The following is a 13,310-nucleotide window of genomic DNA, read 5'->3' on the forward strand; positions in this document are numbered from 1 at the left end:
AGAGAGAAATAAAAACATACCAACAAAAAATAAAATAATAATGCTAATCCTTTATGTGGGTGATAGTAAAAATACAATTGCGAATTGCTTTGGATTTCTAATTGGTCATGGCTGACAGAACGAGAGCATACTACCTTCATGGATTAAATAGCGGTTTCCGTTTAAAATTCTGTGCAAATTCCCGAATTCAACAAGCATCAACCGTAACGTGAGAATAACCTTCAAGATGAGAACATTTTATTATACGACACAATCAAGTGGATCCACAGGTTCTACTTAAATCACCAAAGTTAAGCAACGTTGAGCCTGGTCAATACCAGATGGGTGATCATGTAAGAGGACGTTGACACCTCCCTGCAAGAGTTGCGAAAACCTAACGTCGTCATCTTCATGTGGGAATAATGTTATACTCCTGAACTTGCTCCTTTGGACGGAGCTGGTTCAACCCGCTTAGGATTAATGCCGTTTTGGGTCAGTACGGCAAAATTAGAAGTAGTATGAATAATGCAAATAACATATCTCCATACGACAATGCTGGGTAATCCTGTTGATTATATTAGTATTTTTATTTTTTTGAAAATTATTCGGTTTTTATATATTTTTATCCCCCCTCTCTCTCTTCAACTACTTTTTATCGGCGAAGGATTTTTATCCTCGGCCCCACCAAAGTCAAGAGATTAGACCATTCCTATGATGGGGTCCCAGTTGATTTTGCAACGGGAGTTTAGTTCTATGCAGTCGTAGGTGGTCCACCTTCCCAGGCCTTGCCTTCTCTCTTCGAGAAAGGGTTAGTTCATTGCTAGTCGCCTGAGGCGCCCTTACCGGGGAATGCTGACAGGGGCTTCCCAGGCACATTTTGCAGATCAGAGTGCCCCTCTTCAGGAGTGCTGACTTCTCACTCCCACTTTTCGACCCTGGCATCTAAGTTCTTGCAGTAGAGGAGAACTAAGCTTTCAACGTCACGATTAGGGCTAGGACAACAGCGTATTTTCATTGTTTTGACTCTCGAGTGTGTATCCATTGATATCTTATATGCTTTTATGTAGAGTGGTGTGGTTCTCGGTTGATTAACCGTGTCCAACTGTCGATATATACTTGAGTCAAACCAATAAAAAGAATATTCTGTTGTCATAGCCCTATTAATGATCACTTCCAATGTCGGTTATAATGAATGACGTCATCCAGTGTGCAGAATGCATTTTTATGACATCATTCAATGTGAACAGTACTCTTTGTAAAGTTATTGATAAACGCAAAGTTTGTACAAAGAAGTAAGTAAACTACATTGTTTATATTTTGGTTATTATTCTCACGACGTTTCGGCAAATGTGATCGGTATCCTTCAGGTGCATTCTTTTGAACTCTGGAATCCATGTAGAATTGTGAACGAAACACTTTATTTAATTCAAAGCTTAGTTTCGTTCAATCAGCTATGAATTTGTCTTTAGTAATTTGTAATTGTATTAGTATCGCCCATAGCATTACTACCTCGATACAAGTCTGGAACTGGGAGCATGCATTTTCCGCAAGTGCCGGTGAGACCTCAGTGAATACTCTGCGGATGGCAGCAATCAGGCTTGTTTTGATATTGTGAAGTCCTGTTTGTGATGTTCTTGCCATATAACCAAACAAAGTAGTCCAGCGCGTTCAGGGGAGGGAGAAGGCAGTAAGAGAAGGGTACAAAGTCGTAGCACTCCTTCTGAAGTCAAGCCTGGATCTCTTTGGACTTGCAGGCTGGCGCTGAGTCCTGTTGCCACACTTAAGGTCTGCCAACGGCCACCTGATTGCACCAGAGGATCACCACACTCTTCACTACATCCAAGTCCACTTTGGTGTTGACTTTCAAACCGACTTTGAAGATGTGAGGTGGCATGATGTGGCTCTTACTTAAACCCACACCAAAGACCATAACCGTAGCCGGAAACTTTGTTTTCAACACCTTAAGCACGCCCTCAAGCGTTGAACAGTCCGGATTTGCATTTTGAGTGCTAGCAACGGTCCTGTTGTCAAAACTTAGATCAGTAAAGAGCATGAATTGTTCAGTGGCGCATCTCCGATCTCGTTTGTTGAACATTGTCACTCTCAGACATGATAGAAGGCTCCAATTGTTCTTGGAATTTGCACACAACTGGCCAACTAGTAGTTGGTCTGCAACTAAAAGAAAACCGGTTTTCATCAAACGGAAATGGAGTCATGTCATCTTTTCTAGAGCTACAATTTATCATTCGACGCTGAATGTTTTATTTCACTTTTGAAAGAGTTATTCTAGGAAAATTCCATTTCCTAATATTTTTAACTGAATGTCATTTTGTGCTTTATAATTTTTTCTTCCGTTTTATTCATAAATTTGCAATCTAATTTTGAAATATTAAAATGTTAACAATTTCAAATAAATTTCAGTGTTTCGTTATTTAATGTTTTCTCTTGTGATACTTCGTTGCTTTATTGAACTTGTTTTGAATTACCAGAAAAGTTTGGTTAAAAATTATTAATTTTGGATTGTCTTCCGTTTTCGGTAGTATAACTCTCGTGCCAAAAATTAAAACAAAAAGAATATTTCTGGCGAGTTAAAGTGCACTTGTGCCAAATAATTTTGTGACCTGAGTACGTTTTTTTTTTTTTTTTTTTTTTTTTTTTTGTACTCCATGCACTTATTGATCCGTGCTGAAATAATTACGTTATTATTTTAAAACCCATTCTTAACATGGGGAGGCTATTTTGTACCTATTCTGTACTTTAACCTTACAATTGAATAATAAAAAGAAAACTTTAATTAAACTTGGAAATACGATTTAAAAAATAGCGCGGATCAGTAAGTGCATTACCGCCGTTTTTTTTTTTTTTTTTTTTTTTTTTTTTTTTTTTTTTTATCCAGAATTCAACCTAATTAAAAAAACAAAAATACAAAAATCTTTAATGTGCATATCCGCCACGGAATGAAAAAGCCATAACAATATCGTAAATCGACCAAGTAGTTTTTTTTTTTTTTTTTTTTTTTTTTTAAATCACTTAAAATCGATTTTCTTAATGTGAGAACGTTAGCATTACAAAGCTAATCTTGTAAGTTTTAATTATTGTGGAGTTATGTTTTCTTTTTCCTTTTTTTTTTTTCTTTTTTCAAAATGGCGAAACGGTCCGTTATTGTTTACTCGTAAAATTTGATTTTCTTAGTTAAATAAAAACAGTACTTTATCAATTTACATAATTTTTGAAATATGACTTCATTCCGTCATAGGTACGTACATTATAAAGATTTTTTTTTTGTATTTTTTATTTATTCATTTTTTTTTTTTTTTTTTTTTTTTTAATTAGATTAAATTCTGAACTTGTATTTTAATTTCATTGAATAATTTGTTTATCTCTTGAATCCTGATACCACCGAAAGAGCTCACACTATCAAGGGTGAGAAGTATCTCTTTAAAGACTGACAAAGTGCGTGCGAACGCATGAGTCGAACTCTAAGAAGTGCTCGACAAAGTCCTTCACATTTATTGCGCGCAGCTATAAATTTTAATGAAATACTTGTATCTTTTAAATTTTCGAGATTGAAATGAGGTCGCATTTATCAGGCACTTCGTAAATGAATTCTGACTCGCGTCTCTGGTCAGAATTATGACCTTTCAAAATATGACCTGTCATTTTGAGCCACAAAGTTGCGACGGTTTAACGGATTAAAAATTTTAACGGTTGACTGAAGTAGACATTATTTTAAAACGGCGGATTTTTGATTTGAAGAAAATGAGAAGCGCGAAAGTTAAAAGGGATATTGAGAGAGAAAATAAAAATAAAGGGTGATAGGGAGCGAAGTAAAAGGTTGCACGTGAAAAGGGAGGGGGAGATGAGGTCACGAAGTAGAAAGGGGGTGGAGGGGTAGGAAGAGGATAGAGAATGAATGTTAAGAATATGAGAATGGGTGCACAAAGATGGAGGTAAGTTGAAGGGTCAGAGGGATATAGAAGTGGAGGACACGAGGATGAAAAGATTGAAAATGATTTGAAATTGGAGGACATGTAGATGGTGGAAGAAGGGTGAGAAGAATATGCAAGTGGAAGATATAGTGATGAGGAGAGAGGTGAACAGAATATGATAGTGGGTGGTATGGAGAATAGAGCAGGAAAAGACTAGTGAGAAAAACATGGAAGTCGAGGAGACGAAGTACGATGAAGTAGAATTGTGAATTATTTTAAAAAATTCTACAGACTCATGGCTGATGGAACGAGAATAATATTATAAACGGTTACATTCTGTGTACATTGCAGAGTTCAACAGAAAGACTCCCCGTGTTCGGTGAGATACATGTGAAGGTCAAGATAAGAAAAGGGTATTCCGTATAATACAAATAATACAAATTATCACTCCGCATCTTAAAAATTCAGAAATGTCACGGTCCATCAGACTCTGAAACGGGTAGAATGTCCTTCTCATCCAAAGATGAAAGCAGACGATGCCATTGTTGTTCATACGCCAAGCTACTCCATTGGTTAATGGGCAAATTATTCATTGATCAAACTTGAATATTTATTTACATCAAGAAAAAATAGTACACCAAAACATAACTGCTACAGAACCCCTTCCTTAAACTTGGTTACTTGGAGCTGATTGTACTTAACACCTTTATCCGTTGCGCCATGTGTTCGAAACATTTTCATCTCAAGTCCAGTGCAACATAGCTAGGTCCATAGTAACAAATGGATTATAGATGTGTATCGGTTGATATTTGCTATGATCTCTTATCGCTATGCAACCGTCTTATGTTTGAACATGAATTATTTTCATTTATCTTAATCTCAATGCGTGTGTGGGTGGGTATGGGAGGGCTACATTTTCAAACCGTCCTTATTTACTTGCCTCCCCGTGAGAGCAGAGTTAGACAACAAGGTCGGATTTTAACGTTAAACTTTTTAGTTAAACAAAAGGGGACATTTTTGAGTATGACAAAAATTAAAACACACACACACACACACACACACACTAGCAGTTCAACCAGGCTTTGCTCGGACCCTATGTACTGTTCATAACTTGCCCTACGTTTGAATACACTTCATGTAAGATTTCAACTATTTAAACCAAAAATTGTCTGAGTAATTTCGTAGAGACCGCAGAGGTCAATTTTTTAAACTCTGACCCCAATTTTGACTCCTTAACATTTTATTATTTTGGTCTCAAATCAAAATAAAGTTTTATCCATGTCCAAGTTACCTACATCTAAAATTTCAAGTCTTTAGACCCAAAATTAGCAGAGGAATTTGGAAGAATCTGCGAAGGTCTTTCAACTTAAACCTTTTGGCAGCCAAATTTTCTGCCTCAAAACTGATTAAAATGTTTGCCGCATGTTTGACTCGTTATGTATAAGTTTCAAATGTTTGAACCCAAAATTGGCTGAGTAGTTTGCTAGACACCGCAAAGGTCAAATCTTTTTAACTTTGACCCCTTGGCAGCTATAATTTTCGACCTAAATCGATTAAATAGCTTGCCATATTTCTGAATACCCTTTACGTAAAATTTCAAATGTTTAGACCAGAAATTGGCTGAGTAATTTGGTAGACCACAGAGGTCAATTTTTTTAACTTTGGCCCCAATTTTGACTTCTTAACAGTTTTTGGGGCTCAAATTAAAAAAGTTTAATACATGTCCAAGTAACCTACATTTAAAACTTCAAATGTTTTGACCAAAAATTTGCAGAGGAGTTTGGTAGAGTTTTCAAAGGTCAAATCGTTGAACTTTGACAGCCAAATTTCTGGTCGAAAACCGATTAAAAGGATTTTTCCCAATCTCAATATGTCGAATCTCGAGTCTCTCGATCGAAAATAGTTATTTGGTAGGGAAATGTATACACATACACACACATGTTCACTTTTATAGATATATACGATCGATCATTCATCTGTATAGAAAACTAGTACAATGCAAAATACATAAACAGTGAAGCAACTATTTAAACGCATCGAACTAGATCATTTCTTAGCAGACTTAACGAAAATAGGACATACAATAAAATATAAAAACGCGTATAAACTCTTTAATGCGTAAAATCACTCATTCATGCACCAATTTTGAAAGTGTGTGTGCGCGCGCGCGCCGCAATAACTCTGTCAATTTTTAGTCTACAGACTCGAAATTTGATATATAGGGTACTTAGGTTCGGGAAAAATCTATGTGATCGGTTTTCGGCCAGAAATTTGGCTGTTAAGGAGTCAGTTCAACGATTTGACCTTTGAGAACTCTAACAAACTCCTCCGACAATCTTGGGTCTAAACACTTGAAATTTTAGATATAGGTTCCTTGGACATGAATCTAACTTAATAACTTGATTTGAGCCCAAAACAATAAATGTTAAGGGGTCGTAATAGTGGTCAAAGTTTAAAAAAAAAAAAAGACCGCTTTTTTTTTTTTTTTAACATGCACCTCCAAACACCCGGGCAACGCCGGGCTTAAATGCTAGTATATTATATATATATATATATATATATATATATATTACACACACACACACACACACACACACACACACACCGTACTTTGGGGTAATTACACCAAGTCCGGGGTAATTGCGCCAACTAGCTAAAAGTATTGTTTGCAACCACGCATATAAAAACTTTTTTTTCTAGTTGAAGCAATTACCCCCCGGATTGGGCGCAACTACCACAAAGTACGGTGTGTGTGTGTGTGATATATACTATCAAAAGTACCCGTCGTTGACTGGGTTCAAAAACAGCCTACAGAAAATCGACTCTGATTTATGAAAGTATAATAGGTTATACAAAGGAAGGGTTGTAAAAAGATAGCTTCGAATTTGGGAGTATCAAAACCGAAGCAAAATATGATGAAAGTAAAAATAAAATAGATAAACCCCATAATTTATTATACCATACCTGTTCACACTGAAACACTTATCAGAATATTCTGTGGATCTTTATAAAAAAAACAAAACGTGTTAAACTTTGTAACATATTTCCATTCTATGGAGGTCAAGCGCGAACGAACACCCCATAATTTTATTATACCATATTTCTTCAAACTGAAACATTATCAAAGTATACTTACGCAGATAGATATGAAAAGTTTTTATTAAAGTTTGTGCCTATTTCCATTCTATGGAGGCCAGACGCGAACGCAGACCCCCACAATTATATTATACCATCCCTATTTAAGTTAAAACATACTTATCAAAGTATTCTTATGTACATCTATATAAAAAAACTTGTAAACGTTTTTTTTTTTTTAATTTTTAAATCTTTTTATTTCCATACTTTGTGGACCAGGCGCGAACACAGACCCCACAATTTTAATGAACCACCGTTCTGTCAGATTAAACATACCCATTCCTGTGTCTCGATACATCTATCATTACATGTAATCAGTTTTTTAAAATAGTCAACCATACAGGAGCCTATTCGTGACCCCCCCCCAGCTTTATATTATATTATATTATATATATATATACACTAGTGTGTGTTTATATATAAAGTATCTTTCGTTGTTTCATTTTACTTCAGTTTAAGTTCTCAAATTAGGGTCCCGTTCCTATGATTAACACTTGATCTCTATTTAAGATACTTAGATATTCGATATTCCATATAATTTCTCAACTTCTCAAACATAATAAAGAAGTTGGGAATATAATTTTCCTCTCCTCAATCGACCATTTAAATAAATTATTTTTCTTGTGGTCTCTTAGTCTTATTGGATTCTAGGACAAGAATTCCCTTTGTCTGGTGGAGTATCCAGCTCCGTGCTTAAGTCAACATCACTTGAAGAAGGTGCATCATTCCTCAGAAAAATTAACATGGGTTAGTCATACCGAGCAATCTTATTTGAGCCGCGAATACCATGTGATTTCGAATATTTAGTCAGTGTTTACTGGTAGAAAAAAGAATCCTCATGTCAGGTTTTCCTGGCACACCTCTGTACAGAGAAACCTTAGACACTCGAGGATAGTATCTAGTAGGTATTCAAGTTCTCTCTCATATATATATATATATATATATATATATATATATATATATATATATATATAATGCGTGTGTGTTTATAAGTTATTTCAAACTGACCGTAAATGACGAATGATTTAATGGTCCTTAAACTTGAACAAACCAAAATCATTTTGTTAAAAATTGTTTCTTGTCGTTTCTTTAATACAAGTTAAAAAAAAATGTAGATATTTTATGTATTGTTTGGATTAATCGGGCTATTGTTCTCATCTTCAGTTTTATCTGCACAACGTTTCGGTCGATGTAACCTTCGACCTTTTTCAGCTGTAAAAGTCGACCTGTTTTGGGCAGGAAAATAACGCCCATAACATGGCGACTAGTTTCGGTAGATGTAACCTTTGGTATTAAGGTGAAGATCGAAGGTTACATCTACCGAAATGTTGTGCAGATAATAAAACTCAAGATGAGAACAATAGTCCGAGTATTCGAGTAATTCAAATAATACAAACATTCATCCTTTATCTAAAAAATTCAGAACTGTAAGATTGTTATATTGGATGTTATCGTTCTTGTGTGTGTGTGTGTGTGTATATATATATATATATATTACACATACAAAAAAATATATATTATATATATATAAGGAAAGCGAAAGTTTTTTTTTTTTTTTTTTTTTTTTTTTCAATGGGTTCTTGGCAACGATGTCCCCCTCTCCTACCAAGCAATCCCCATGAGTATCCATACCCAGCGATCCCCCCCCTCTCTCTCTCTCTTCTTTTTCTCTCAATCTCTTTTACTTATATATTGGCAAAGGGGGAAGGACGAGGAAAAGATATTTATTATTATACGGGCTTGTTACTCGTTCGAAGCAGAAGGCAATAATGCCTCCTCTCGGAAAATAAAGCAGTTGCTACCCAAAAGGGAAGAAGACGCAACTCCTTTTAGTTTTGTTTCACAGCCGCAAAAGTAAAGTGAGCCCCGGATAAACATCGCTTCCATTTTTATTTTTTTTACAGTTCCACACAATGACAATTAAATCAACTTCTATAAATTTCAACGCCATTAAGGTAACTGAACGGAGACTTTTTACTTATTTTTATTCATGTATTTGTGATTTTTAAAAAATGATCATGTCTCCTTTTCAGCCTTTTCTGAATTTTGGGTGCTTGTATAGAAAAGTGATTTAAATCAACGCACTTCACATAAAAACATTACATACTTACGTGTCATGTCGAAATGAGTATAAATTCCAAAAATTACGAAAAATGATTGAGCGGAAAAATTACTAGTAAAAAAAATTCATAGTTTATCGATTTATAGTTTTAGCGTAGGTTTTGATTTTGAGTAGGCACCGCCAAAACTGGGGGGGCAGGTCAGTACTTTTTGACGGACCGTCTTTTTAAAAATCTACCAAAAATCAGGTAATTATCCGATCAATACGAAATTTTCAGCGATTATTAGGAGAAGAATGAACTTTATAAAAGTGTACTTATTTTTCATAAACGATATTTATATATATATATTTTTTTGCTTACAAAACCCCCCCTTGTTTTGAAGTGGGAACAAATATGCTTAAAATAATCATCTGAAACTGAAATCAACATATTGTGTTGTTGTAAGGGACAGAATTATAGATTCAAAAAAACAAAAAAAAAAAAAAATTGTTTGCATACTTTATTTTGACGTCTGAATATCAGAACTTCGATTGTGTTTAATTATCCCGCTTTTGAGTTTTGAAGTGTGAAATTCGGTGAATATGTTAAGTAAAATAATTAATTTAAGTTAAGCAAAAAAAAAAAAAAATTTTTTTAATATTTATACGAAAAAAGCTATTTTAAAATTTTTGATAAATAAATTAACAATTTTTTTTTAGCGAGCCGAATAATGCATGACCATTATTAAACAGGGCATGCTTTGAATAATCAATACCAAAAAAAAAAAATTCGATAAATATTGTGCCCTTTGTGTTAAAAATAGCATCATTTTTTTCGATCCCGTTTGAAAACGTTTGCCGGCTTTCGACTACGGTGGACCAAACGCGCTGAAATAATTTTTTTTTATTCTGCTTTAAATTGCCCCCCCCCCCATTTTGGGGAGCCTGGCCCCCACACACATACACATTAAAAACCAAACGCATACAAATGGTCACCCATCTGGTACTGGCCAGCCTCAGCTTAATAATACATTGAAATTTTCGTCACTGAAAAATAAGTTTTTTTTGGCCTGTTTGGTCTTCCATAGTTTAAACGAAAACGTAAACAGAGTCGATCTGAACTCTACGTCAACGCGAAATATCTAGTTACCTATATGAATAAGTGGAATTATTTGAAATTCAGGTACTTATATCATAATATTTTTGCATATTCTCTTAGAAAATCATCCTAAATCTTAGTTAGACAATAAATAAATTAATTAATTATTTCAAAAACCCTTTTTTTTAAATATTTAAGTACGTTTTTTGTGCAAGACAAAAAATGTCAATTGTTAACTTTGTGGGAAAATTTAACATTTAAAATTGAATTAAAAATAGTAGAAAAAGTTTTACATTATTCTGTTTTCTATATGATAAAATTCAGGGTTTTATCTTTCTGGAAAAAAAAAAGTTACTCAGAAATAATGGATTTTAATAAATGTAATTTCGTTTTAAAAAACAACAACAACTTGATTTTGCGGCCATTTTTGGCGGTGCCTAATTTTGAGGATTTCGCAAGATTCAAGGGCGGTAACTGCAATCGATCATTTTGACTAAATAATTACAATCCCCCATTTTTAAGCACAATGTCGGAACATGATTTTGTTAAAAATACTAGCACCTTTTCTACTGGGTCCTATATATATATTGTAAATTTTTGGAATTTATACTAATTCCTACACGACACGTAAGTACATAATGTTTTCACCTGAAATGTGTTGGCTTAAAACATCATTATTGTACACAAGCACCGAATTTTGAATTTTACCGATTTATTTTATTTATCAATAATAATCGGTAAATTTTTACGACGTACCCCCAGCGTATTATAAACACCCCAACCTCATGTTAAGAACGACTTTCAGAATAAACAAGGCCGATAGCCATTAGTCGCGTGATCTCGTGTAATGAATGAATGCGTGAATGTCGGATTGACGTGAAATTCTTGAAGATAAACTAAAATGACCGAAAAATGGGCTGAAATAACTTAAATAAAAATGACTTAGAATGACTTTAATGAACTTAAGGACGAATTGAATGACCTTAAGAATGACTTGAATGCTTAAAAAATAACTGGAATCCTTCAAAATAACTTGGATGATCTGGAGAATGACTTGAATGGCTTTTAGACTGACTGGTTGTAAAGTGTGTGATCATTTTACATTAAATTAATACAGAAAAGTGATCCCCCACTTTATATCACAATAAGTACACACACCACTACACCATGTAGTAAGAACAGATACTACACTTTGAGATATTAAATCTTTTATTCAGGCAAAAAATGAACATGAACAAAAAACTTAGGCACAAGGCCAAACAGACGGAGCGACGGAGTGACTTATAGAGTCGCTTGCACGCGACTAACAACCACCAACCTCGAAAGCCGTTCTTAACATGGGGAGGTTGGGGAGTGTTTATACTACGCTGGGGCAGGTCGTAAAAAATACCTAATCAACCACCAGACAATGATTGGTGATAATTTTTGGAGATACATGTGAAATATAGCAATTCAAAATTAAATAGCAAAACTTATGGATATATTTATCGGTGAAAAAAATGTTGATGCGCACCAAAAATTACGGAAAATTATCAATTAGAATTTTGATTTGGAAAAAAAAAAAAAAAAAAAAAAAAAAAATGAATTCATTCATTACTCTGCGTCTGGAAACTCCGAACGATATTCGCATTAAGATAGCGTCTCAATCACTTTTAAAATAGACAACACTTTTGTTCGGAGTTCGTTAACTCTGAATAGTAAGTTAATTTTCTTTTATTGTTTTTCTTTTGACTAGCTGAAGTACCCGGCGTTGCCAAGTTGTATATGATATATTTGAATATTTTGTCCTCGTACATTATAATAAAATAGATTAAACATACAAATTCATGATAGTGAATACTTTTTTTTTTTTTTTTTTTTTTTTGGTAAATTTTCAGATTAGGTCCACCTCCACAATTTTCTTTTAAATGACAACTTTTATAAATTTTCGACTATGCTGAATACGAAAATCGCATTGGAATTTTGCAGAAATAAGTAGTTATCGAGATATAAAAAGTTGTATTGTGCGTTGTATTCTTTGGTGGCCATCTTTTTTCGCGCGTGCGCGCGCTATAAACAAATCTACTTATCTATGACTGACACTGCACGCGCGTAAAAAAAGACGGCCGCCAAAGAATACAATGCATAATACTTTTTATATCTCGATAACTAATTTCTACAAAATTCCAATGCGATTTTCGTATTCAGCATAGTCGAAAACCTGTTAAAGGTGTCATTTAAAAGAAAATTCTGGAGGTGGACCTAATCTAAAAAAAAATACCTTTTTTTTTTTTTTTTTTTTTTTTTTTTTTTTTTTATGAAAATCATATTCACGGAAATTAACTATTCTACTGTCAGTATCGTTTTAAAAAAATAATGGGCAACAGAACTGAGAATCGATCTCTGTCGTTCAAGATTTCCTTAAAAGTATGAACTGTATTCGTCTTCGGTCGTGATGGAATGGATTTCATTCATTCACGCGTTACAATGAATTTTGAACTTTGTTACGAAAACTGGAAAATATGAAGAAAGGAATTTTACTCAAAATCTAATGATTATTTATAATTTATTAGTTACGAAAAATATTTTGTATGAAAATAAACGTATTTCATAATTGTCTTAAAATTATTTGAATGCACTAAATATTTCAGGAAAATTTTCTAAAAACAAAACAGAACCACGAACACGCATGCAAAAATTTGTAAGGAAATTTGCATCAGAGAAATAAACCTGTATTCAGTGTTGTCATAATGTCCTGTGTAAGAAATCTCTACTAGAAAAATTAAAAGTAATAAAAACGCACGCATTCGGAAAAATTTGCAGTTTTTGTTTGGTATTAATATGTTTATCTAATCGATAAATTATATATATATGCGTGTGTGTGTATTAGAGATGTATGTTTTCGTAAATGTAATTCAGTCTGAAAAAATAAAGCACTCATTCGGAACGTTAGAATTTTTAGCGCAATGTACGAATTATGCTGAAAGAATAACTTTTAGAAAGCCATTCTTAACCTGGGGAGGCCTTTTTATCGTTCTACACCTTCACCTAACAATTTTATAAAAAAGAAAGATACGATATAAATTTAACTTTGAAATCCTATCTGAAATGTAACGCGGTGCGTATACTACAAAAACACAGAATATTT

General features: G+C 33.8%; 1 protein-coding gene across 8 annotated transcripts in view; it reads left to right on the forward strand.

The window, feature by feature from the left end:
* LOC145292888 (DNA damage-regulated autophagy modulator protein 2-like) overlaps positions 1-13,310 on the forward strand; it is a 541,025-nt gene that overhangs the window by 426,904 nt on the left and 100,811 nt on the right. The window contains exons 1-2 of one of the 8 annotated variants that reach the window (XM_080139019.1): positions 1,219-1,271; positions 8,948-8,998. The exons of 6 other annotated variants lie outside the window; for them this stretch is intronic. In XM_080139019.1, coding sequence (XP_079995145.1) covers positions 8,957-8,998 — 42 coding nt within the window. In that variant the 5' untranslated portion in view covers positions 1,219-1,271; positions 8,948-8,956. Of the gene's footprint in view, positions 1-1,218; positions 1,272-8,947; positions 8,999-13,310 lie in introns of those variants that run through there. One more of the 8 variants, XM_080139015.1, reaches the window with a different exon arrangement.

This window comes from Euprymna scolopes, chromosome 14, assembly GCF_053919585.1.
Source record: "Euprymna scolopes isolate OS-2025 chromosome 14, ASM5391958v1, whole genome shotgun sequence".
In the NCBI taxonomy this organism is placed as follows: Eukaryota; Metazoa; Mollusca; class Cephalopoda; order Sepiida; family Sepiolidae; genus Euprymna; species Euprymna scolopes.